General features: G+C 44.8%; 1 protein-coding gene across 1 annotated transcript in view; it reads left to right on the top strand.

The window, feature by feature from the left end:
- Nucleotides 1–1,238: 1,238 nt before the first annotated feature.
- LOC311233361 (cadherin-related family member 4-like) overlaps nt 1,239–27,284 on the top strand; it is a gene marked incomplete at both ends in the record, with an annotated part of 115,767 nt that continues 89,721 nt past the window's right edge. Inside the window, 2 exons of the mRNA XM_084320337.1 lie at nt 1,239–1,500; nt 5,009–5,388. Of these exons, the coding sequence (XP_084176463.1) occupies nt 1,239–1,500; nt 5,009–5,388 (642 nt within the window). The remainder of the gene's footprint in view (nt 1,501–5,008; nt 5,389–27,284) is intronic.

Genomic DNA, 27,284 nt, shown 5'->3' with positions numbered 1-27,284 from the left:
GATCGTTAAAGCTAATTAGCCTAATCCATGTAAAGAAAAATAGCCAAAAGTACATGTATTATGGTACAACTCATTTCAAAAGCTTCAAAAAGCTTCATATTGCACCCTGCCCTAATTAAATTACAACAGATTAAGACTGGAACAAGATAGAAAGAGGTAACAGCCCACTGTTAGGTGGCACCTCAAAGGAATAGACCTCTAGTATTATTTAGGAGAGCGATGGATGTAGGAAGGAAGGAGAGCTTGTAGCGGTTGCTCTTATATCTACTTGCTCTGAACAGTCTCCCTGAGGTAAGAACTTCATATTCGAGATAAAGAATATGAGAAGGGTCCTGTAAGATTATCTGACCACTACTTTCTCCAAGATAGATTGGAGTGACGGATACTTGGTGTTTCCGGTCACCTTCATCGCTGCTGTCACTAGCCTTTCAAGCTTCGACTTACACTGTAATGTGAGCGTACCAAACCACGCTGCCATCCCATATCTCATCAGGATTTCTAGGACAGCTTTATAAAATGTGGTCATGATCGCTGTGCTCACACCAAACAGTCTGAGTCTACGGAGGAAGTGCAGTCGTTGGGCTAGTTTGGAACACAGATCATCAACATGTACATCCCATTTCAGTCGATTATCCATGTGGATTTCTAGGTATTTATATGATGCAACCTGCTCTATATCACAGTCGCCAATTACCACAGGGTCATGTAGTCTCACTTCTCTGGGGTCATAGATCATCTCTTTGATTTTGATGGTATTGAGAATGAGATGATGTCTCTCACACCAGACCTGAAAGGAGTCAATCTCTTTAAAGTAAGTAGAGGGGCAGTCGTCAGCCTTCAATAAGCTTAGAATAAGTGTCATCTGAAAATGTCAGGACATGATTGTTAGGTTCATTGGTGTACAGCAGTGGTGCCCAACCAGTCGACCTCGATCGACCGGTAGATCACGCGCTGATTTCAAGTAGACCACAAGATTATTTTTGAAAATCATTTAATTTGATTTAATTTGGAGGAAAGGACAAAAAACATTCGAGCAGTCCTGTGTATAACAGGCAGTCAGGCAGCCTGAGCCAATCGATACCGTCTACATTCCGGACAGCGAGCTTCACACATAGGGATGCAAATTGATGCCTTTGTCTTCATGGAGTGGCATGAGTGGGGGTCGGGGCCCATCACCTGGCAGGTACAGTATAAACGTGGCTCTGAGACCAGCCTTGAGTCACTCAAGAAACTGCAAGATGAACGGAGCACCACCAGCAAAAAAGAGGTTCATTCAGAGGACGCTACTTTTCAACAACGCCAGCAAGACCTTGCTGCCGCCAGCGCCAGGACCCTCCGACGAGCTGGCGCCGCCAGGGAGCAGCGCCAACGCCGCCGCCGATGAGCTGCCGCCGCCAGGGCGCAGCGCCAACGCCATCAGCTTGGTGCCGACAGCACCGTCGGTGTGCTTGGCAGGACTCGGCGGCGAGCTACCGGATAGCACCAGCGTCAGCACCGCAAGCAAGACCACCACCAGCAGAACCGGAGCAGCCAAAAGACCAAAAACAAATAATTTCCATAATTTGGAGCGGCATTATACAACGATGCACAAGAAACACCACGCGGATTTTCCTCCAAAAACAGTCCTACGAAGAACAGAACTCCAGCAGATGAAGTCTTCACTAGTGGGAGTCGTGGACAACAGTCCACTTTTTTACGAAGCCCAAAACCAAGGCAAAAGCTGCAACAATTGCATCTTATCGTGTCAGTCACATTCTCGCTAAAAAGAAAAAAATCCTTCAAAGACGGCGACTGTGTAAAAGAGGCATGGACTGTGGCTGCCGATTCACTCTTCGGTGATTCCAAGTATCACACAGAGATTATGGATGCTGTCAAAGACCTTCAGCTGTCACGTAATACTGTGACCCGGCGCTGTGAGGAAATGTCCGAAGATGTTCACGAACAACTCATGAGGGACATTAATACATGCGAGTGTTATTCCCTGCAGTTCGATGAATCGACTGATATGGTAGATGTGGCACAGCTCTGTATTTACATTAGAATGGCCTTTGACGACATGAGCGCAAAAGAAGAGCTGCTCACCATATTGCCTCTTAACCTGTTCCACCCGTGGAATATTTTCGCCTACAATATATACCTAGGTAAATGGAATATTGCTCCACTTCTACAAGGTCCATTTGCATATTCTTGGTATCTAGGTACATCTATTGACCTCAGGGAATGTATTCACAGTGTCAGAAATATTGTGTCTATTACTAGGCTTGCTTAAATTGTGATGAAACAAAGGAGAATATGAATTATGATTTTTCTTTGAATCTTTGACAGTGAATAACACCATGATAATAATGACCAAACTTAAAAAACTGCCACTGATCTTGTTCAGTACCTTCTTGAGATCACGTGTACAAAAGATCTAAGGAAATTAATAAAGGGAAGATGATTAAACAGAAGGTTCTGTAAATAAAGTACTGAATTCTCCCATCCGGACCAATGCAATTTGAAATATTATTATAGAATATAAAATATGATGCTTATAAATTACCTTATTATAGCCAATTCGCACATTTATATATATATACATATATTATCTTTCAAATGCCCGAGTTCAATTTGGATTTAGTATCACCAGGCGTGCATAAGAACAGATAATGATATCTACTGTAATTTACTGTACCTTTTTATTTTCACCACAGTGCAACCATTTTGAAACAAATTTCAGATATAATTGTTGCTACATGCTAACAATAGGGAGGAGTAAGTAAGTAAGTAAGTATTTATAAAGCACCTTTCATACATGTCATGTAGCTCAAAGTGCTGTACACAATTATAGGCATATATAACGATAAAAGCAATAAAGTCACAGTGATCAGTTAAGATCAATGTTTAAAAAAAAATTATAATAATAATAATAATAATAATAGTAACGTAAAAATGAAAATAACGTAAAAACAGTCATTTGCTTACCAGTTTGGGAGAACAGGTCCGCACAAACATTTACGCTCAGTGGCAACCGGAAGTGCACTAAACCAATGCATTGTATGGTAGGTAGCAATGTTTAGCTCTTATAACGCTAGTGTAGTTACGTTTTTATCAGTGGTCATAGTTGGGTCCATAGTGCTTTACCAAGTCCCATGGATCCATCAGTGGCCGTGTATTGTGGTAGAAAGAAAGAAAAAGAAAAACGTATAAAGAAAACAGTCTAAAGTTTGAAAGTTTGGGAGGTCCGCAAAAACACGACCGTTCAGCTCAGAAGCTGAGGCGTGTCAAAAACTTTTGAAAAAGAAACTAACTGTGTTTCAATATTTGTCAAAAACGTTACATTTTGTGGCTTATTATCCCGAATAATAACAGTTACTGGTATTGATATTATTCATTCAGAACGCTGAACTTTGAACCCCCATAGTATCTGCATAGTATCTGCCAGGAAGTGTAGTTCGGCAAAATTCCAACGCTGATCCACAGCTATGCATCCCCTCGACAAAATGGCTGCAAAAAAACTACACTTCCCATGATTCAGATTTTCCAAAATGGTCACCGTCTTGGAATAGACTTCAGCAAATCGAGAAGTTAAAACTATCATGGCACTTTTAACCTATTGTGTATTGATTAGGGCTGCAACGATTAGTCGACATAATCGACGGCGTCAATCATAAAAACTCGTTAACGCCGAATTTTTGCGTCGATGTGTCGTATAAAATTTTTTTTTTTTTTTTTGTGCACCACCTATCTTTGTGAAAGTGGCTTCTCAGCTCTGGTCCAGCTGAAGACAAAGCAGAGGAACAGATTGGACATTGAGCATGACCTCAGAGTTGCTTTGTCTACCATCACCCCAGACTTTGAGACTCTTGTCAGGAGCAAACACCATCCCCAGTTATCCCATTAGTTCCCTGGGATGTTAAGCTAAGAAGTCTGCTAAGAAGGATATATTATTTATTATTATTATTATTTTATTTCATTGTGTTTTTAGCCCTAGTTGCACTTTTGTTGCAACCCCAGTTATCCCATTAGTTCACCCAAACTTACTGTCGGTCGGTTATGTTAAAAACTAATTTTACTATTTCTTTCACTATTTGGGCACTTTTACACAATTCCTGTGAGTCTATAGAACACCTCTGTAAGTTTCTTTTTTTTTAATCATTGTTTTGTATTTCTAATCAAGTACTCAAAAACAGCATTTTTCTACCTCAAGATCTTAAGCCGTTTTGAGGCTGGGCTCCAACCACTGTGTGGCCTGGTGCCAACTGACACATCAACTGACACATTATTATGCAGCTGAGAAACCTCCGACATCACAGATATGCACATTTTCAGATGACTCAGTTCAGTGGGGGTGAATATTGTGAGAGGAGAATTGGAAGAATGCGCCAATATGAGAATTAGAGACATAGATCCTATTAATATAAGTCTACATAGCTAGGAAACAATGCTAAACACTGAAAAAGGTTGTGGTGCTCTGTCAGGGCAAGGAGCCTACAGAGGAGGCTATTTCGTGCACATATGGAGGAGACGGGGGCAGAGCACACAGACCTGCTGCTGCACACAGATGTAAGGTGGCTGAGCAGAGGTACATTTCTGGAGATTCAGCGAGTTGCTGCCTGAAATTAAAAGAGTTTCTCAAGTTTGCTAAACATGCCGAATATACACATCTAGAGGACAACAACTGGCTTTTGAATTTGGCATTCATAACCGATGTCACTGGCATGCTGAATAACCTGAATTTAGAGCTGCAGGGAAAGGATAAATGTGTAATAAACATGATCAGCTCAGTGAATGCTTTTAAAAGCAAGCTCACCATGTGGGCGAGAAGGCTGCAACACAGTGACCTACGCAACTTTCCTCACATGCAAGCAGAACTTCAACGTCAGGGTGAGGACACAGCACAGTTTGATTGCACACATTATGGAGGAGCAAGTTCAAAGCATCTTGTCAGAGTTTGATAAGCGCTTCACATACTTTTCAATACTTGAACCTGTTGCAAGCTACATGTGTTTTCCATTTGGAACTGTAGATGTGGATGACATCACATCCAAAGTGGCCACACTGTTTAATCTGGACAGCCTTGCTGTGGAGAACGAGATCCTCACACTTCAAACTGACATTGAGATTAAAGCCAGGGCAACACAAGGGATGAAGTCAGAGTTCTGGGAGCTACTGCTACCTGAGAAGTACCCCAACCTCAGGAGATGTGCCATGAACTTAACAGCTTTTTTTGGATCAACCTACCTGTGTGAGTCTGCTTTCTCTCACATGAAGATCATCAAGTCCAAGTACAGAACCACAATGACCGATGACCATCTTGTGGACTGCCTGAGGCTTGCAACCTGCTCCTACAACCCAGACTTTGAAAAACTAGCTTCCTCTTCCCAGTGCCAGCGTTCTCACCAAAAGGTAGAGACATTTAATTTATAAAAAAAAAAAAAAAAAGGATAAAGGAGAACTATCAGTGACAGACCTTTTTGTGGAATTGTTTTTTGATTGTATTCCACTTTGCAATGTGACAGCTCTGTTTACACATCATTCCTATGCCCTTTTAATTGTACATATATCATTTTTGTTTTGATTGTATTGTTCCACTTTTGCTTTGGCAATGTATTGTAAACATATGTTTTCTCATGCCCATTGAATTGAGTGTGTGTGTTGTCAGTGTGTATATGCAGAGTGTGAAATAAACGTGAGAAGTTACAGTTACAGTCTTGTCATTCTTGTAATTCCTACACTACACTGTTACAATGATATATAAAATATCATATTATATTATATACCCATTCAATATGCACATGACAGAAAATATTATATGCCATATAATATTTTCTGTCATGTGCATATTGAATGGGTATTACTAATACTATTACTACTAATACTAGCCGAGAGTAGGGCACATTTGGGCTGGTAGCTCTCGGCTAGGTGGCAAATTAAAAAGTAGATCTTGGTTCAAAAAAGGTTGGGCACCCCTGGTGTACAGTGTAAATAGGAGAGGGGAGCTCACCGCACCTTGAGGCACCCCGGTGCTGCAGAATTTGACCTCAGAGAGTGCGTAATTCACCTCGACTTGTTGTGTCCTGTTGGTAAGAAGAGAATAGACCCATTTGATTATTGGGGGGGTTTATCCCCATAAGCTTCTGGACAAGCAGGTGAGGGCGAACAGTATCAAACACAGAGCTAAAAATCTGCAAATAGCACCCGTTCGCCGTTATATTATTTCAAGATAATAAAGTAGCTATGAGTCAATAGATAAAAAGCAGTAATGGCATGTAGCTTACTCACCCTACTCATGTACAGTGGCCATCCACACTACACAGCATTTATAGACATAAATAAACTCCATGGCTCATCTCCTATTCAGTAGGTGCCGGTAGTGTCAAAGAGGCAACTACCCATGTGACCTGAGGATACTAGTAGGGCTGTCTTAAATACTTCGAAGCTTCGTTCGATGGCACAAGCTTCGAACATAAAAAAAAAAATCGAAGTTAAAAAAAGAAAAAAAAAATTGCTTTCAAAAAAATCGTTTAATTTTTTTTTTTTACTTCGGTGTGTGTGTGTGTGCATGGGGCCATTGGGTGGGGCCGGGGGACAAATACACTGGAGGAAAGGAACCCAGCTCAGCACTGCCCAAATTATATCATCACTATTGCCTGTTTGAAGGATATCATCCTCAAACACATATACACCACCTAGTACACGCCTATTCTCAGTCCTTGCCCCACAATGGTGGAATGAACTACCCACCCCAGTTAGGACAGCTGAATCCCGTCCAATCTTTCGCCGTCGACTAAAGATGCACTTCTTCAACCATTATCTGAAATAAAATAAAAAAAAATAAAATAAAAAAAATCTAACCCTAACTAACCTTACTGTCATGCACTTGTCCTAATAAACTAACCTACACTGTAACACGCAACACTTTGATGAATATTGTTACTCAGCTGATAAGAGTTGTACCCTTCCTGATGACCTGTCGTACAGAACTTGTAAGTCGCTTTGGATAAAAGCGTCAGCTAAATGACTAAATGTAAATGTGAATGTAAATGCCTTGTAGAATTCCACACATAAGAAAGAAAGATACTGGGATGAATAAACTAAATAGGAAATAAAATGTAGAAATGCATGCAATACATAAATAAATATGAATCTCCATATATGAAATAGAACATTTAGATAAGGTGCTACTGAGATGTTTTGGTGAGTTCTTTGTTTTTTTGTGGAAGTTGCCCTTCTTAAAAATGCATGAACATTCACTGATAATTGGTCTGTAGTGGAGTCTACAAGGTCTACATTGCCGGACCATGTAGAATCCGGACCTTGTAGACTGACATAATTCTGTGCATAGTTTAGTCTACACAGGCCATATTTCAAATAATCTAAATCTTACTTCATTCATCTTAAACATACTTGATTTGGGGGATTGGTAGTTCCCATGAAATCTGAAGTTGTTCAAACGACAACAGCGATCCACCTTGAATTAAATCACACAGCCGTGTTGGCTGCGTCACAGTCACGAAAGGGGCTACTTAATTCATTAATCCAATCCACTTTATTTATAGAGCACATTTAAAAACAACAAAGTTTACCAAAGTGCTGTACAAGTCCCACAACATAAGATAAAAAAAAAAAAAAAAAAAAATTGATTTTTTTTTTTAAATTCGAAGCTTCGAATTAAAATCGAAGCTCGGCCCCGAAGCTTCGATTGCCGAAAAAAATTCGAAGGTCAGCCCTAGATACTAGTAAAGCATTTTGATTTTGAAATATTCAATTGCAAATAGGGCTGCACGATAAAAACGCGATCTTGATTCATACATCTATGCGAGCGATCTCGTTTCTAAATGACGATTCTGATGTATTTGCGTCAAAATGGAGATCAGTTGCATTAAAACACTCGCTCCTATTCCCCTATGCATTCACCCCATCTCATCAGTCTACGAGAAGCGGTTCTCACGGAGAGCACGGAACATCATCAGAGATGCTTCTCACCCCAACCATGGACTGTTCACCCGGGGTACTCGCAGCCTCCCAGGCAGAACCAACAGGACAACAAATAGTTTCTTCCCCTCAGCTGTCAGACTACTGAATCAAAACACTACTTAGCCCACTGCACCTCACTGTATATATAGCCCATAGTTTATGTAGATTTTTATTTAAAATAATTTATTTTATCCTCACCATCGCACATTGTGCCAACCATTGCACTTTACTTTACATGTGTTTTATTGCAACCGATTGTTGATTGTCACATCCTGGTTGGACGTACAAAATTTGTGTGTAATGACAATAAAGTGAATCTAATCTAAACAAAGCACTCAGAAGAAAATAAAGGCAAAAGACAACCCATACCCGGGTCTGACCGCACTACAATTACATTTTCTTATCATAACGCAGAGGCTGAGACTCACTTTTTTTTGCTGCCGGTAGAACATTGCGTATGAATTGGAAGAGCCGCCACGTGTCACGCTAACCCTTCGAGAAGCTTTGTGGTCTGGGGCCGGGCGTGAACTTTCCATAAATGTGTCTCCATTAGGGATGTCCGATATTATCTGCCGATATTGGCATTAAAATGTGATATCGGAAAATATCGGTATCGGTTTTCAAAAAACAATAATTTTTTTACATTTCTATAACCTTTATTTACCCAGGCAAGCAAGTAAGAACAAATTCTGATTTTATTTATTGTCAAAAGTATGCATAATGTTGTGTTAATTCCACAACAAGAGATATGTAATGTTAATGACCTGAAATTATTCCATTTTTGGGGGGGGGGGGGGGGGGGGGGGACCCTGCATATATCGGTATCGGTTGATATCGGTATCGGAAATTGATAGTTGGACAATATCGGTATATCGGTATCGGTAAAAAAGCCAATATCGAGCATCCCTAGTCTCTATAAATCCATTTAGTTAGATACAGCACTGAATGTATCTGGCGATTGTCAATTTAAGACGACGACAAGTCAAAACTATTAGCGTTAGTTATTTCCTGGTTGGCGTGATTACAAATGAATGCCACACGCTCAGGCCTAGTATGCCTTACGTATGATGAACGCACGTAAGGGCTTGCACTAAAACAACCCATAGAAATGCATTGGAGGTTGTGGTGCTTGAAAAAGAAAATGCCAACACATGAATGTACAAGAGGACTGAGGGGCGATCAGCAGCCAGAGAGAATGCCATGGAGTGTCAGTGATTGAGATTCATTCTAGAACAAAATTAGATACTGCTGCTGATTGGACTATGATATTCAGAGGCAGGATTTTTTTTTAAATAATTATATTTATCCTAGATCATCATTATTTTGTTTAAAATGTATGCAATTTTTTTTTATAAAATCACCTGTGGCAGGGAGGGCAACGCACAAATCACTATAATCAGCCTACTACTTACTTCCACACCTACCCCCCACAGAAAGCTGCTGGGAGAGTGATGTATGACATCAAACGAGCAAAGTAATTTATTGCGCCCTATTGAGCGCAATAAGATTACATTCTTTCAAATAATAACTGTCCTGAAGGTCCAGATTAACACATAGAGTCTGCGTTTATTATTTTGTATAACTTATATATTGTTTATATATATAAGATATATATTTTCACGTCATCTGTTTACCTACCAGTATTCATCATTCGCTTATTTGTATATGTTCCACTCTTAACGCCGTAGACAGCGTGAGCGCATGCGCGGGGTGCTTAGGACATGCCCGGACAGAGTGTGAGAGTGAGATAGAAGAAACGTTTTGGTAGCAGTAACAGGACGGCAAGCAACGTATCTTGACAGAGAGCTGTACAGCTAATTAGATACCACATAATATTGTCGAGCCACTATTGGCACAGTATAGTGACTTGTTTGAGCGAAGTAACGTTGAGAGACTTATAGCTGAATCCAGCGGAGTTCTGGATTTAACTACCTATTGAAGACTTCATGCGGGTTAGCCTAAGTACACAAGGGCTAACTAGCTATCAACCATGCCAACAGGCTTTTGGACTAATAGCTATTAATCCTGCCATCGGGCGCTAGGAATACAGGAATCCGGTCCGTACGAGACCCTCCTCACCAGCGACGACAGGATTATCCCAAGTTTGTCTGCAGCTCTCTGGAGTAGGAGCTCCAGAGAATTACCGTCTCCACCCGCCATCTTGCTTTCCCTGTGCTGCTCGCTTCTTCTCACTCCATTCAGAGCTCCAACGGTCGGGTACCCGTAGTATAGGAATTATACTTACCTCGGACATTGTGGCATTGATATTATAGTAGTAACTGGAGATCTGTGTTCATATTAGGGCTGCAACTAATGACTAATTTGGTAGTCGACTAATCTGTCGATTATTTTTTCGATTAGTCGACTAATCGAAAACCAATTATGTAAACAAAAAAAACAAAACAAAAAAAGATATAATTTTTTTTTTTTTTTTTTAAACTACCTATCTTTGTGAAAGTGACTTCTCAGCTCTGGTCCAGCTGAAGACAGAGCATAGGACATTGAGCATGACCTCAGAGTTGCTCGTCTACCATCACCCCAGACTTTGAGACTCTTGTCAGGACCAAACAACAACATCATAACATGATGATCCCATAGCAAATTAAAATAATGACTCATGAAACATTTGAATTTGGATCTTAAGCCACTTTAAATGAAAATGTATTTGAAGAACAATACAGCAATCACTCATAACAAGATAAATAAATTAAATAATACAAATTAAAGTGGAAGTGTACTTTAAATAACTAAAAAAATAATAATAAAAAATAAATAACTAGCAGCATCTGCCCCCAGCACCGCGGCTGATGGGGCTGTAACTTGGTCCAGGACCAGGAGGGTGACGTGGAACAGCTGTAAGGGGAGAGGGGGATGAGTCAGATCAGACAGACTTCTAGGTCTTTTGTTTGCTGTGTGTGAGATGAGTCCGTGTGTGTATGTGTGTGTCTTACTCTGATCGCCGTGTGAGTGAGAGGAGTGTGTGTACAGTGTAATTTGTGTGTGTGTCTTACTCTGATCGCTGTGTGAGTGAGAGGTGTGTACTGTGTAATTTGTGTATGTGTGTGTGTCTTACTCTGATCGCTGTGTGTGAGTGAGAGGAGTGTGAATGTGTGTGTGTCTTACTCTGATCGCTGTGTGTGAGAGAGAGGAGTGTGAATGTGTGTGTGTCTTACTCTGATCGCTGTGTGAGTGAGAGGAGTGTGTGTACTGTGTAATTTGTGTGTGTCTTACTCTGATCGCTGTGTGAGTGAGAGGTGTGTACTGTGTAATCTGTGTATGTGTGCGTCTTACTCTGATCGCTGTGTGTGAGTGAGAGGAGTGTGAATGTGTGTGTGTCTTACTCTGATCGCTGTGTGTGAGAGAGAGGAGTGTGAATGTGTGTGTGTCTTACTCTGATCACGGTGTGTGAGTGAGAGGAGTGTGTATGTGTGTGTGTCTTACTCTGATCGCTGTGTGTGAGTGAGAGGAGTGTGTATGTGTGCGTCTTACTCTGATCGCTGTGTGTGAGTGAGAGGAGTGTGTATGCGTGTGTCTTACTCTGATCGCTGTGTGTGAGTGCGTGTGTCTAGTCTGATCATCATCTCCTGCAGGGGAACAATGTTTTCAATGTCCAAAATTTGCTATGGGATCATCATGTTATGATGTTGTCTGGAACCCTGAGAAGCCACTCTCAAAGATTAAATAACGTTTTTTTTTAATGACTAATCGACGCAACAATTTCTCGTCGACGATTTTTTATAATCGCCGTCGTCGATTATGTCGACTAATCGTTGCAGCCCTAGTTCATATGCTATGTATGTTTTGGCTATTAATATTAAAGTGATTATTGAACTTGTATCACTGTCCCCTCGCAGTTAATGGAGTGTCCGCCATTTTGTGTACCTATACTGTCTGGCTAATTAATATTCTTTAGTAGTGGTCTAATCTAAACATTTAAATACAGTCAGGGTTGTGTAGCCCCTTAGCTACAATAACGTTACATTACCCATGTCATGTTACATTAATTACATTACTTGAACAGAACGTGATGCTCATCTGTTTACTACAGACCCAGTGTCAGAACCATACTGAATACCTCTTCACCTACAACTAGGGTTGGGGACCGTTCACATTTGAACCGATACCGGTACCAGTACCTGGGAATCGATATCGGTACCTTACTCCCTCTGTAATAACAAAAATGTCATTTCAGTTGTAAAACTAAAGTTTAAATTCTAAATAAAATTTCAACATTGTTATCACACCCAGGGCCGCCGCAAGGGGCGTGCGAGAGGTGCGGTCGCACAGGGCATCGCAAAAAAATATATATATATTATTATTTTTTTATAAAAATTTAAATAAATAGAATGTTAACAATCACTTTCCATCACAGACCTAAAATCTAGTTTTGCTTACATGCTTATATATTTCACATTAGACACGTGAATGTGTCTGACTTGTTCCGGGCTCTGCAGATATGCTATTGGTTTCAATGTACAGTTTACTTTTGTGCCCGGCAAAGCGGAGCTGGTTGGCGTCTGTCTGGTAGTCGGAGATGTGGAGGAACTGTATTATCCACCCACGAGGAGCCACAGGTACGGGGTCTCTTCAGCACTATCCACGGCAGCGAGTGGACGTCTTGGCCAAGAGCATCCTACTTTTGAAAACGTGAAATACCAAATGTGCATCGGAGCAGAAGAAATAACGCTGCGTGCCGTAAGCTTATCAATACCAAGTATAGTGATTAGGTTACGCCAAGACGAAGAGGACGTTCGGCAGATGGACTCACTGTGAAGATGAACGTTAAAGTGTTGCGTGTTAGAACATTCAGTCGGCGAGTCAGGCTAGCCATGTCGGCTAGTAGCTTAGCTAAAGGCAGGGACAGCTAACAAGAAATTAACTTTACTAGCGTTAGCTAACCTAGCTAGCTTTAGCTACGTTATCGAGTGCTAACGTGTGGCAGATAAACTCCCAAGTTCATCCAAACGGGGGGACAATATCATGGGACTGATGAACTTTGTCATCTCCACGGTAGGAGAATGCGTCGACGTCATCTCAGTGTTTCCCATGAATTACCTAGACTGTGGCGGGTTTCGGGGGGCATCCCTACTTGTAACCAAATACATTTCAGAACCATCTCTCGTTTCTACCCTTAAAAAATGATATTTCCCAGTCTGAGATGTCCAAATGAGAAATAATTAGGGGTGGAACGCAGGGCTATAGACTAACAACGTCCCGCCGTCCCTTGGATGATCAAATATTTATTTGGGACGAACAGAAATCCTTGCCGGGACACAAACGGGACGGAGAGGATTTTTTTTTCACAGGAAATGTCAATTAGCCGACCGAGTATGACATTTATGACATAGAAATATACATACGGCGGGGAGAGAATATATACATGCGGTGGGGAGGAGACTGTCTATTAGGAGGGGGTGGGGGTGGGGGGTTTGGACATTTACGGTGGCCAGTTTCGAATTGCAGCCTCCCAGGTGCTCTTTAAGAGCGGTTTTGAATGTGCAGTGTTTCCCACAGGATTTTCAGAGACTATGGGGGGTGAACCTCCGACCCCTTAGGGGGGTCCATGGGCATTATTAGTTGAATCAAGGTGTGCTGGTGGTGGAATTGAACAAATACATGGAACGGCTGGGGTGCTTCGAGGATAGGATTGGGAAGCACTGGACTAGAGCATACATTTGAGCCATCAAAGAAATGAAGCAAAAGTGGTTACCTGTGTTGAACTGGTTTATTTTTTAGAAAATAAAAAAAATAGTGGATTACTATTATGACTACTACCACTGCCAATACTACTGATACATCCCTATTGGCAAACTTTAGATAAAAAAAATAAATAAAAAAAAAAGTTCATTATACCGCCACATTGATGGGAAACCCTGATGTGGGTAGGGATTCACATTCCTTTACAGCTTTGGGTAGGGCATTCCACATTGATGTGGCATAATTGCGAAACATGTTTAGTCCCTTGTTTGAGCCGAATCTGGGTTTAACATGATTTGTTGAGCTTCCTCTGGTGTTGTGGTCGTGGTATTCACTGACCTTTGGGAAGTATTTTGACATGTACATGGGTACCTTAGTCGTATAGTGTATCTTGTAGACCAGGCCCATTGCAAGTTGCTGTACTCTGTCGTCTACTCTAAGCCATCCTAGGCAGGGAGCGAAATTAACTTTGACTCACCGGCCAGTGGCGGGTAGATGGGAAGAATCTACCCGCCAAGCATATTTCTTACCTGCCAAATTTTTTTGATTAAAAAAAAATATATATATTTTATATAAAAAAAATTTTTTTAAATAAAATATATATTATATAATCATATCGATAGTTGTCTTATCTGCGAGACATCGCCACCATGCAATAAGTCATTCAGCATGCAAGGATTCTCCGGCGCTGCAGCTGGACCCTATTGGTATAATATTGCGGTTCTTTGGTCTAATCACATTCATCAAGCCCTCAGCTAGAATACGCATTGAATCAATGTTATAAGACATTGATATCAGGAGCTATCTGTAGCTACTGCTAGCCCGCTAGATAACGTTAAGACAATTTAGTTTACTGGGACATATAGATCTAACCATTCTGAGAGCTTAACGTTAGCACTAGATGCTGCAGGCGAGCTGCTATCATTCTGAGAGCTTAACGTTAGCACTAGATGCTGCGGGCGAGCTGCTATCATTCTGAGAGCTTAACGTTAGCACTAGTTGCTGCAGGCGAGCTGCTATCATTCTGAGAGCTTAACGTTAGCACTAGATGCTGCGGGCGAGCTGCTATCATTCTGAGAGCTTAACATTAGCACTAGATGCTGCGGGCGAGCTGCTATCATTCTGAGAGCTTAACGTTAGCACTAGATGCTGCGGGCGAGCTGCCATCATTCTGAGAGCTTAACGTTAGCACTAGATGCTGCGGGCGAGCTGCTATCATTCCGAGAGCTTAACGTTAGCACTAGATGCTGCGGGCGAGCTGCTATCATTCTGAGAGCTTAACGTTAGCACTAGATGCTGCGGGCGAGCTGCTATCATTCTGAGAGCTTAACGTTAGCACTAGAGCTGCGGGCGAGCTGCTATCATTCTGAGAGCTTAACGTTAGCACTAGATGCTGCGGGCGAGCTGCTATCATTCTGAGAGCTTAACGTTAGCACTAGATGCTGCGGGCGAGCTGCTATCATTCTGAGAGCTTAACGTTAGCACTAAAGCTGCGGGCGAGCTGCTATCATTCTGAGAGCTTAACGTTAGCACTAGAGCTGCGGGCGAGCTGCTATCATTCTGAGAGCTTAACGTTAGCAGTGGCACTAGAGCTGCGGGCGAGCTGCTATCATTCTGAGAGCTTAACGTTAGCACTAGAGCTGCGGGCGAGCTGCTATCATTCTGAGAGCTTAACGTTAGCAGTGGCACTAGAGCTGCGGGCCGCTCGTGTTGATACGAGCAGAAGCCAATAGTATCCCGCTGCAGGGCTGGCCCGGCTGGGCGGATATGACTCGTTGCCACGTTTTTTTTCAAAATAAGAATATCATACGAACCGAATGCTGCTAACTGCCGGAGCCATCGATATTATGACTCTAGCTGCGCTTGGGCCGGAAATGAGACCCGCACAGATTTTCAAAATAAGAGTATCGTTATGAACTACACGTCTACACGCCACACGGCGGGCAGGGCTCTCAGTGGCAAGCACCAAAGGTAAAAACTGAGCGCCCCTGGCGGGCGGCGGGCTTTAATTTCGCCCCCTGATCCTAGGTTGTCAAAGTGTGCAGCGGTGAGGTGGGTTCTAGGGGTAAGGTCAAGTAGTAGTCTGACCAGTTTGTTTTGTGATGTTTGTAATCTTTGTTTTTAGCGCCTTTGAGGTGCTTTGGTACCATGAGGTGCAAGCATAGTCGTAGTACCCTTGAATGAGTGCTCCTGCCAGAGTCTTCAGGGTATTCTTGTTTACCAGAGAGAAGATCCGGTACAAGAATCTAGTTCGTTGGTTGACTTTTTTTTTTTATTACATTGGATGCCATTTTGTCACAGGAAAGATTTGCCTCTAGGATGGACCCCAGGTAGGTAATTTCATCTTTCCTTGTGACAATATTGTCACCCACAGAAGCCGTCGGTCTTGCTGAGTTTGTTATTTGAACCGAAGAGAATGGACTCCGTTTTGCCCATGTGTAATGATAGTTTGTTATCAGCGAGCCATATGCAGATTTTGCAGAGTTCTGAGCCGAGGGTTTTTTCAACCTGCAACTTGTTCTTGTCAGAGACCAGCAGGGCTGAGTCGTCCGCAAACAGGAACAAGTTGCAGTCACAAGCTGACGACATGTCATTTGTATAAATTAGGAACAGTAGCGGTCCTAGTATGCTTCCTTGTGGAACACCACAGCTCACTGGGAGGGGGGGGGGATAGAATACAGTTTACCTCCACCATCTGTTCTCTCCCCTCCAGGTAGGATTGCATCCGGCTCAATTGCTTTTAGCTTGTCAATCAGAATGGAGTGATTGACAGTGTCGAAGGCCTTTTGTAGGTCCAGCATGACCATGCCGCAGTACGCATAAAAACGATAGGGAAATCTCTCTTACCTTTCTCCACTGGTTAAAAATGCCAGGAACTGGTGATACTTGCTGTGCGCCGCGCGCGTGAACATATCCCTTGGACATGAACTGACAGTACGTTTATATTGATATATCATTGGGATCCCCCTCCGAAATTGGTCAACACGTCACCACGCATTTTGGCCGGAGCTTAAAAAAAGTGTTGATAGAATTTGACGTTCTGAGCGCGGCAGGGTTCGAAATTAACGGGGGCTTGGGGCAAAATGCCCTCGAAAATTGACCAAATGCCCTCGACTATCAGTTAAGGGGGGCTAAAAAAGCCCCCGACAGTTTACTAATTATATATATAATTATATATATGCTCTACAGTGCGAGCATTTCCCTCGTATTGCCCCTAATAATATGTGTGTGTGCAAACCGGAAAAATCATTTACTTGCAGTGTGCGAGACAGACGAGTGATTGTGAAGATTACAAAACAGCTCCGCTGTTAATAGTTCAGATTGAAACTGGACTGAAATTCAGTTTTTGGGTGGAATGTTTGTTCCAAGGAGGAGGGAGGCGGGGCCCGCTGCGTGTTTCAGGCACTTGAGAGGTGCTGCGAACACAGACAGAGCGCTCTGCTCTCATCAAGCATTACACTGCTATCTTAACGTTAGCAAGCTAAGCATCTGCATAGCGCGACCTGTGTAACGTTAAGTAACTTGTGTTCGGCGGGGAAAGACCGTTCCATTTGTAACACAACTACAAAGAATAACATCCAAATCCGATCCCGATGCGCATTTCCTTCATTCCACAGCGCTGAGCGCGCAACGTATTTCATTGATCGATCTGGCCAGAGCCTATACTCACAAACGTTGCGTGTGTGGGGTTTTTCATCAATTTGAAACAAGCCTCTTGACTGTTGGAATTAGGGATGTTAAAAATAAAATATCGAATAATATTATTCAATATTAGACATTCATTGATCCAGAGGCAACCGGTTATTCGTCTGCTATTTGTAGATGTATCAAGAAAACAACACAACTTGCCCTCAGGGACAATAATATTTAATCTATTTAGATAGAGTATGTATGTATTATTTACAGATAATTGAAGGTACCTCAAAACATGAAACCAAGCCATGATGTCACACGTCGTGTGTGTGTGTTACTTGAACAATTGTCACTGTGCTCCTAAATTTCTGTGTGCTCCTAAATTTGTATTTAGATTTTATTTATTAACATTTTATTTAGGAGCACATGTGCTCCTTGGGAAAAAGGTTAGCGTAGAGCCCTATATATGGAGACATTAACATTACATTATCAAACATAGGGACGAAGAAGAAAATTCAGTGCCCCCGAAATACAAAAAAAAGCCCCAGAAAAGCAATTAAGGGGGGCAAAAAAAGCCCTTGAAAAAAAATGTTAATTTCTAACCCTGGAGCGCGGTGGACACCTTACGTCTGTGTGATTGATTGATTGATTGATTGAAAACTTTATTAACAGATTGCAGAATGGGTACAATACAGTACAGCTCAATACACACAATTGTTAAGGGGATGCAGACCAGAGAAAGACTTTCGTCTTGTTTACATCAGGGTCCCCCATTTTCAATTCATCAGGACATATATGACATACATGACATACAGATAGTCAGTACTGCTACATCTATACATTTATGACATACCAGATTTGCAAATACAGTACTGTTTGTGATACAGAAGGAGTCAGGAAAAGGGAGTATATACATTTGACGTAGAAACTGTACATTGGAGGAGGTTGGGTGGGGGGGGTTGGGTACACTGGGATATTGACAACCATACTGGGTAATCTACATTGGAGGTGGTTGGGGGGGGGGGGGGGCACACTGTATATACAAGCAAAACTGTACATTGAGGGGGGGGGGGGGGGGAGACACTGTACAAACAAACAAACTTGTACATTGGACTATTGACAAAACCATACTAGGTAAATGACTGTACATTGGAGGGGGTTGGGTTATGATATTTACAGGGGCCAGTGTTGAATTGCAGTCTCCCGTAGGTGTCCCTTGAGAGAGGTTTTGAAAGTGGGTAGTGATCCACATTCCTTTACAGCTTTGGGTAGGGCGTTCGACATTGATGTGGCATAATTGCGAAACGTGTTTAGTCCCTTATTTGAGCCGAATCTGGGTTTAACATGATTTGTGGAGCTCCCTCTGGTGTTGTGATCGTGGTATTCACTGACCTTTGGGAAGTATTTTGACATGTACATGGGTACCTTGGTCGTGTAGTGTATCTTCTACTATCTGTTCTATCTGTTGTTTATAATGAATGAATGGTAAAACGGATTATATTGAAACATAGTGCGAGTACTCACAACAACTATTCACACAATTTTACACAAAGGGTTAACCGTTTGGTAGTGCGACAGTGAAAGGGTTAACAACTAGTGTGTATTGAGCTGTACTGTACCCATTCTGCAATCTGTTAAAGTTTTCAATCAATCAATCAAAACCCCCAGCTACGCTAACACTACCCCCAGCTAAGCTAACACAGTAGCACTAGCCACAGAGGTACCAGCTAAGAAGATACTAGCTCCAGCTACAGAAGGAAAACGACTAACAAACAGTAACGAAAATAACTATTGGAATGAACGTGGAGCAAGACCGAAAACAAATAAACCAAACGAGAGAGAGAGCTAATGGCTGGCTATGCTAACTAGGCCAACATCAACACCAGGACGATAAGCAGCAGCTGTGGACGCTGCTAACAACACAGTAAGAGGAGAACTCCCCTCAAACACTCTCTACATGCAGCTAGAAAACACATTTCAGTCACTACCTGACGAGCCTCCATCACCAGGAGGACGGGGCTCAGATGTCGGTCCCACTAGAGACAAGAGCAGCACAGAGGAGCAGCAGCCAGCAGCAGGACCACACTCACTGGAGGAACCGCGCTACTACTGATGAAGTGACATTCAACGGTTCAAGAACGATCGATCCGGTTCTTTTGAACCAAGGGAACGTAGCATGTGGCTGCAGCGTCTATGCTTTTACCAAACGGTTCGTGTTTCCGCGTTCCCGTTTTGCGCTCTGATTGGCCACGCACGTTTCTGGTCATGTGATATGTGCGCCCAATCGCATGACACGCCCATTTCCGCCTCGACCAGCAGCAAACTACCTAACGCCTACGATCCACACTCTGAATGAATGAATGAAAACTTTATTTAACAGATTGCAGAATGGGTACAATACAGTACGGCTCAATACACACAATTGTTAAGGGGATGCAGACCTGAAAAAGACGTTTGTCTTGTTTCCATCAGGGTTTGATTGATTGATTGATTGAAAAGTTTATTAACAGATTGCAGAATGGGTACAGTACAGTACAGCTCAATACATACAATTGTTAAGGGGATGCAGACCAGAGAAAGACTTTCGTCTTGTTTACATCAGGGTCCCCCATTTTCAATTCATCATAACATATATGACATACATGACATACAGATAGACAGTACTGCTGCATCTATACATTTATGACATGTCAGATTTGCAAATACAGTACTGTTTGTGATACAAAAGTGTCCAGAAAAAGAGTGTATATACATTTGGCGTAGAAACTGTACATTGGAGGAGGTTGGGTGGGTGGGGTTGGGTGGGTTGGGTGAGGGCTGTACATTGGAGGTGGGGGGGGGGGGGGGGGGGGGGGGGTTGGGTAGGGGACACACACATTTTACACTGTACATTGGAATACTGACAAAGCCTTACTTGGTCATTTACTGTACAACTAGGTTAGGACATTTGTAGGGGCCAGTTTCGAATTGCAGTCTCACATAGGTGTTTTTTGAGAGTGTTTTTGAAAGTGGGTAGTGATTCACATTCCTTTACAGCTTTAGGTAGGGCGTTCCACATTGATGTGGCATAATTGCGAAACGTGTTTAGTCCCTTGTTTGAGTCGAATCTGGGTTTTACATGATTTGTGGAGCTCCCTCTGGTGTTGTGATCGTGGTATTCACTGACCTTTGGGAAGTATTTTGACATGTACATGGGTACCTTGGTCGCGTAGTGTATCTTGTAGACCAGGCCCATTGCAAGTTGCTGTACTCTGTCGTCTACTCTAAGCCATCCTAGGTTGTCAAAGTGGGCAGGGGTGAGGTGGGTTCTAGGAGTTAGGTCAAGCAGTAGTCTGACTAGCTTGTTTTGAGATGTTTGTAATTTGTTTTTTAGTGCCTTTGAGGTGCTTTGGTACCATGAGGTGCAAGCATAGTTGTTGTGAAGGATCAGATTAAACCGAATATATATATTTATTTATGGATATATATTTAATAGTATTTGTATATCGTTTGATATCCCTTGTATATTCCTTGTATATATACACTGAATATCCCTTTAGTCTACTAACAGCCCATAATAGTTTCATTCTACCATTGGACGAGAACCTGGCGCCAGCAGCCAAGCCCCTTGGTTCAAGTTCAATCGTGCCGACGAACATGTCGTTACAAGCCCGGTTCCGCGTAGGAATACGTCTGGCGAAATACGAATGGTACTATTTGTTCACAGCGCATATATATATGGCGCAAGTAAAGTAGAACTTTCTTTTAGTCCATTAGTCCTTTACCCTCCAACCTAGTAACAGACGTGAAGCCTCACCCACGACGCACGTGTGGTGCAGTATGGCCTACTTGGCCTCAGAATAGGCATTGAGACATTGTGTGGATTAATAGTTGAATTGTCATAGTTTGGCACTATACCGTCGAGTGGGACGTATTTCTATTAAGTTAATAATAGTCTATTATGTATGGTGCATCGTTCGGTTAGAGTTATAAAGTGAGCAGTACCCCCATCGTTCCTGACGTTATCTGGAGTCTTAACCAGGCTGGGCAGACCACGTGTGGTGCTTGCATCCGAGGAGCTCCGGGCCAGGACGAGTGGACCTGTACATTGGATTACTTCACCCGGACGACGTCGAGCCCTACACGGCTTGGATTATCTACGTGCTTTGGGTGCTTTGATTATGCCATGGATAACAGCCAACACTGCTGAGTGTTGGAACTACCCCCCCCCCGAGAGGAGTCCAGGTGAGACGGCGCTCTACCCCGAGTGAGGTCGCCTCACGTCTCTTCGTTGTGGACCGGCAGCTACCGTCCACCAGAGGGCCCAGCTGTATTCATCTGCGGACCGAGGTTCTGTGGGCACCGTGTTCAGCACTCTGAATTCTCCCAAGAAATCGTCGGCCAGATGGGATACCGCCAGCGGCTCTCCTAACCCCCCCCCCCCCCCCCCCTACTGACTTACAACCAGCGGGACCCCCCCCTTTAGTGTATCCAGCTATAATCATTTAAGTACCATCGCTATAGTTCCCTAAAGAACCAGGTTGTATACTTGCTCCCTGCGTAACCAGAGATTGGACATTCAATGTTGATTTACCTACAAATACTCATTTGCCTTACAAGTGCATTTCAAATCATAAATGTCATTAAGTGAACGTTGTATATACCCTTTGCTATATAAAATATTCGATTTATACATTTGTGTGGACTTCGTTTCATCAGGTGGGAAAGTGTTCATCATATCTACATCATGTACTGTGTGGCCAGTATTTAAAGTACATAAAGCAGGTAGTGGTTTAATGATACCATACTTATCAATACAGTCAGGGAATTGTACCCCTCAGTTACAATTGGTCCTTCGAGCCGGAGGGTAACTAGTGTAATATTAATATAGTGTTATTAATATTGAAATGGCCTATGATGAACACTCCACGAAACGGTCCTCCTAACGTAGAACGCCCGCAGCGCAGACGACAGCCACCTCAGTACTTAGAGGATTACGCTGTCAGTCAACTACCTAGCCTTCGACAAACGGTAAACGCGGTAAAAGTAGAAAGTAAAATTATGTCTGACCTTAACGACCAGGTTACCCCGACCACAGAGGCCCTAGTGGGTTCTAATGTAACTGACCAAGCTCACAGTGGGGACCAGGAGGGAGCTGACATGCCTTTACCCCCCGCCAATACCGAAGAAGTAGTCCCCGACCAGCCCCGGGAGGAAGACAACCCTACAGAGAGAGAACTCTGCACGGAAGAAGAGGAGGAGAGCGCCGAGGAAATAGAGCTCCAGGACTCCCCAACGAGTACAGCCAGGAGCGGCTCACCCAGGAGCGGCTCACCTCTACAACCGTCTTCCCCCAGCGAAGCGGAGAGGATGCTATCACAGGCGTTCCTCGTCAGCCTGACAGCCGCTACTGAACGCGATCGACTTCAGGGTGAACGCGATCGACTCCAAGCACAGATGCTTATCGAGCGCGAACAACTCCAAGCGCAGCAACGGAGCGAAGAAGAGCGCATACGCCTGGAGATGAGACGCCTTCAGACGGAAGAGAATATGGCAAGAGACCGGGCCGACGCACAGCGCGCCGCTGCCGGTGCCCAAAGAGAAGCAGATCTCACCAAGCGCGAAGCCGAGCGCGACAAGTTACAAGCGCAGCTAATGGAGCAGCTGATCCTCAAGGCAACACCCTCTCCCTCCGCCAGGGGTTCAAGGAACTCGTCGAGACAACAGTCAAGGGCAGCGTCTCCTAACCGAGCAAGCGACCCTGAACTTGACCAACAGACCAAGCCTATACCCCCCTCAGACCCCCTTCCCAGACCGGTCCAAGCGAGACCCAGCTACAAGGAAGGAGCGGCATACACTGCGGAGAAGCTAAATAAACGACTACAGGATCTAGAGGACCTGATAGAAGAAGAAGAGGGAGAGGAGGAGAACCAAGCCCGACGACAGCACAGTACTCCACCGGACCAGGAGGTCCAGTACAGCCCAGGCTATACCCCCGCGGCGCTGCGCTACAGACCCCCGACTCTATTCACGGGTGAGCACGACGCACGACCAGCCCCGAGGAATAGCACCTGGACCAGCGGGCCATGGTACCCTGCCGGTACCAGCCCACAGAGAGGCGCAAGAGGAGACTCGCCTAGGAGGTCTCTCCCCCAACGCTCGCCGATGTATCAGCCATCCACGGCGTCATACATTGCCACGCCGACGTTTCCAGACTTCACCTATGAGAATCGAGCACAGTACACGGAGCTCCGGATGTGCTTAGAGACAATGATGGTGGATGTCGCTGATGAACGCCACAAGTATGCAATATTACTGAAGCACCTGAAAGTACCGCGAGCGCACAATATAGCGCTAGCCTATGCCACCTCTACGACCCCATACACCGCAGCTCTAGCAGCGCTGGACCAGAGATATGGACGTATATGGGATTACGTAATCCAAGAGATAAGGCATATTGATCGCCTACCCCCAGCAACAGACAATCGCTCATTAGACGACCTGTCGATAAAAGTGCAGTCCCTGGTAGGGATGCTGGGAGCGCAACGAGAAAAGGGTATGCACGAGCTATACGCCAACTCTAACGTCGAGAGGATTTTAGAGAAGCTGCCACCCGCAAGACAAGAGCGTTTTAGGCGGCAGAGAGACCACCGTGATCCTAACGGTCCCGAACCATCCCTCCTCGATCTAGCCGACTTCCTGGCGAGAGAAGTCAGCAGCTTACGACTGGATACGTTCGTGCGGAGCACGCCAAGCTCCAGAGAGGGACCCAGGAGAATAAACAATGGAAGAAGATCGGTGACTGTCATGCACCAATCAGAGTCAGTACCGAGCAGTAAGAGCCACAGTACCCCCTCAAGAAAAGAGAAGTGGAAGATGGTGTGCCCCTACTGCGAGAAGGAACACTGGCTGTCACAATGTGACCTGTTCACAAAGATGAATGCAGAAGAAGTGAGTCAATGGATAAAGTCCAACAGGCGCTGTTACCGATGTGCGCGCAGTCACATGGCAGCCGAATGCCGCCTAAAGAAAAGGTGCAGTCGGTGTGACGGAGCCCATCTAGATGTACTACACGACAGTAACAGAAGAAGGCCTGCACCTGCACCATCGAGCAGCACCAAAGCAAGTGTCATGTACATTGACCCCGCCAGCAGCAGCGGCGCCCAAGTGCTCTTAAAGGTAGTCCGTGTGACATTGAGCTACCAAGATAAAGTCATGGACACTTACGCCGTCCTTGATGACGGGTCAGAGAAGACCCTTCTGCTCGCGTCCGCTGCGGCCCAGCTGGGACTGCGGGGGAGCGAGAACCAAATGACGATTCGGACAATAAGAAGAGATTTAAAGACGATAAAGGGCGAGAATGTCTCCTTCACTATCGCAGCAAGCGGGCAGCCAGAGCGACGGTATAGGATTACAAATGCTTTCACCAGCCAAGAAATAGGACTATCGCAGTACACCTACCCCATCGCCAAGCTGATGGATAAATATGTGCACCTGCGTCAACTACCTATCCCGCTCATAGACGGCGCCACCCCGACCCTGCTGATAGGCTCCGACCATGCAGACCTCATCGTCCCGATAGACCGGGTCCATACAGGACCCCGAGGCTGTCCTGCAGCAGTCGAGACCCGCCTAGGGTGGACACTACAAGGCCCCCTCGCTAAATCTCTCAACCGAACAGCAGCCACTAGCTGCCTCCACTCCAGAACGACAGAAGAAGACACCACTCTCCTGCAGCATGTCGAGAGGCTATGGACACTAGAGACAATGCCCTTTAAGAACGAAAAGAAAGACATTCGTTCTAAAGAAGACATTTACGCCATCAACCTACTCGAGCAAGGGATAAAGAGAGTCACAGTCGGCGGAGTGATGAGATACGCAACTCCACTCCTGAGGCGAGAGGGAATGCCCACCTTTCATGCAAAGAAAGACGCCACGGAGCGGTATCTATTGAACACAGAGCGGCGCCTAGCCAAAGACCCCGCTCAAGAGAGTGTGTACCGCGCTGAGATTGAGAAGCTAATCACAGCGGGACACGTGACAAAGATTGACATTAAAGAGGCCGATCAGACGACCGAATCATGGTACGTGCCGCACCACAAGGTCCACCACAACGGCAAGGATCGCATTGTGTTTAACTGCAGCTACCAGATCGGATCCCAAAATCTGAATAAAGAGCTCTTGCCCGGCCCCACACTCGGCCCCTCTCTACTAGGCGTGCTACTACGCTTCCGCCAGGACAAGGTGGCTATCAGCGGGGATATCAAAGGGATGTTTCTGCAGGTGAGACTAGTGGAGGAGGACAAGCCCCTGCTGCGGTTCCTATGGAGAGAGAGGATCGGAGATGAGAACCCAGCCATCTACCAGTGGGAAGTCCTCCCCTTCGGAACCACATGCAGCCCGTGCTGTGCTACATTTGCACTACAGAAACACGTCGCAGAGGACCCAGCAGCAGATGAAGAGGTCCGACACAGTGTGAAGAACAGTTTCTACGTGGACAACTGTTTACAAAGCGTTTCGACTCAAGAAGAAGCCGAGGCTCTCCTAATCAAGCTACGCGCCTCCCTGATCAAAGGCGGCTTTGATCTCAGGCAGTGGGCCAGCAGTGACCCGCACGTATTGCGCAGCCTCTCCCCCGCGGACAAGGCTGCCAGCAGCGAGACCTGGATGGCGACCATCCCAGGAGAAGCCCAAGAAATGACACTAGGACTAGTCTGGCGCTTCAAAACAGATTCGCTCCACTATAGACACAAACCCCTGACCACGGAGCAGGGAAGGTCGACGGCGATACCGACCACCAGACGGAGTGTGTACAGAACACTTGCCAGACAATATGACCCGTTGGGATGTATTCTACCTTACACCACCAGGGCAAAGATGATTGTACGAGCACTATGGGACAAGGACCAGGGCTGGGACGACCCAATACCCGCACACCTTGCCTCCACATGGAGAGAGTGGGAGACGGAACTCCGCTCACTCCCAGGCGTCAATATACGCCGCAGCTACTTCCCACCCACGGTGAGGCCAGAGACATGCAAGATGGATCTACACGTCTTCAGCGACGCCTCCGAAGTAGCCTATGGATCGGTGGCCTACTTGCGTGCCCAAGAGAAGGGAGGAGAGATACACACGGCTTTCATCCTGGCTCGCTCAAGAATAGCCCCACGAAAGCAGCAATCTATCCCGCGTCTAGAGCTCTGCGCAGCCCTAGCAGGAGCGCATCTAGCCACGTTAATCCAACGTGAACTCACCATTCCGGTGCACAGAACAATCTTGTGGTCAGATTCCACGACAGTACTCACATGGATCAAGTCTGATTCATGCAGATACAAGGTCTTCGTGGGAGTCAGAGTCACCGAGATTCAAGAGTTAACAGAAGCAGCGAGCTGGCGGTATGTGGACACCAAACACAACCCAGCTGACGTCATCACCCGGGGAATGTCCCTGGATGACCTCACCCGTCGCAACATCTACAGTGACGGACCAGAATTCCTCAAGCTCCCGGAAGAAGAGTGGCCTACGCCCACCCCACGGGAAGCAAGTAAAGAGGAGGCTGAGAACAAGAAACCTATGTTCTGTGGACTGAGCACAGTCGCCTCCACAGACCCCAACATAGATGACTGCATTACCCTACAGAGTGCGCAGCTAAAGACATTCCTGTGGCACCACCCAGAGATTCAGTCCACCACTGACATTTCAGCAGCTGACTACGAAGAAGCAGAACTTCTTCTACTACAACGAGCCCAGAGAGACTCGTTCCCCGATGAGCTAGACTGTCTACAGGGAGGAAAGCCCGTCCCATCAGACAGCAGACTGCTCCACCTGGCACCCGAGAGCGACGCCCATAATCTCATCAGAGTGGGTGGTCGTCTGCGGAGAGCCCCCGATCTACCGGATGACGTTAAGTACCCGATAGTCTTGAACAGCCGACACAAGGTCACAGAGCTGATCATAAAGAAATACGACGAGGATGTACACCACGCAGGAGCAGAGAGAGTCTTCGCGGAGATCAG

Source organism: Notolepis coatsorum, assembly GCF_963971535.1.
Source record: "Notolepis coatsorum genome assembly, chromosome: 8".
Lineage (NCBI taxonomy): Eukaryota > Metazoa > Chordata > Actinopteri > Aulopiformes > Paralepididae > Notolepis > Notolepis coatsorum.
The sequence above is the reverse complement of the archived record's forward strand: the minus strand, read 5'-3'. Positions and strand labels throughout refer to the sequence as shown.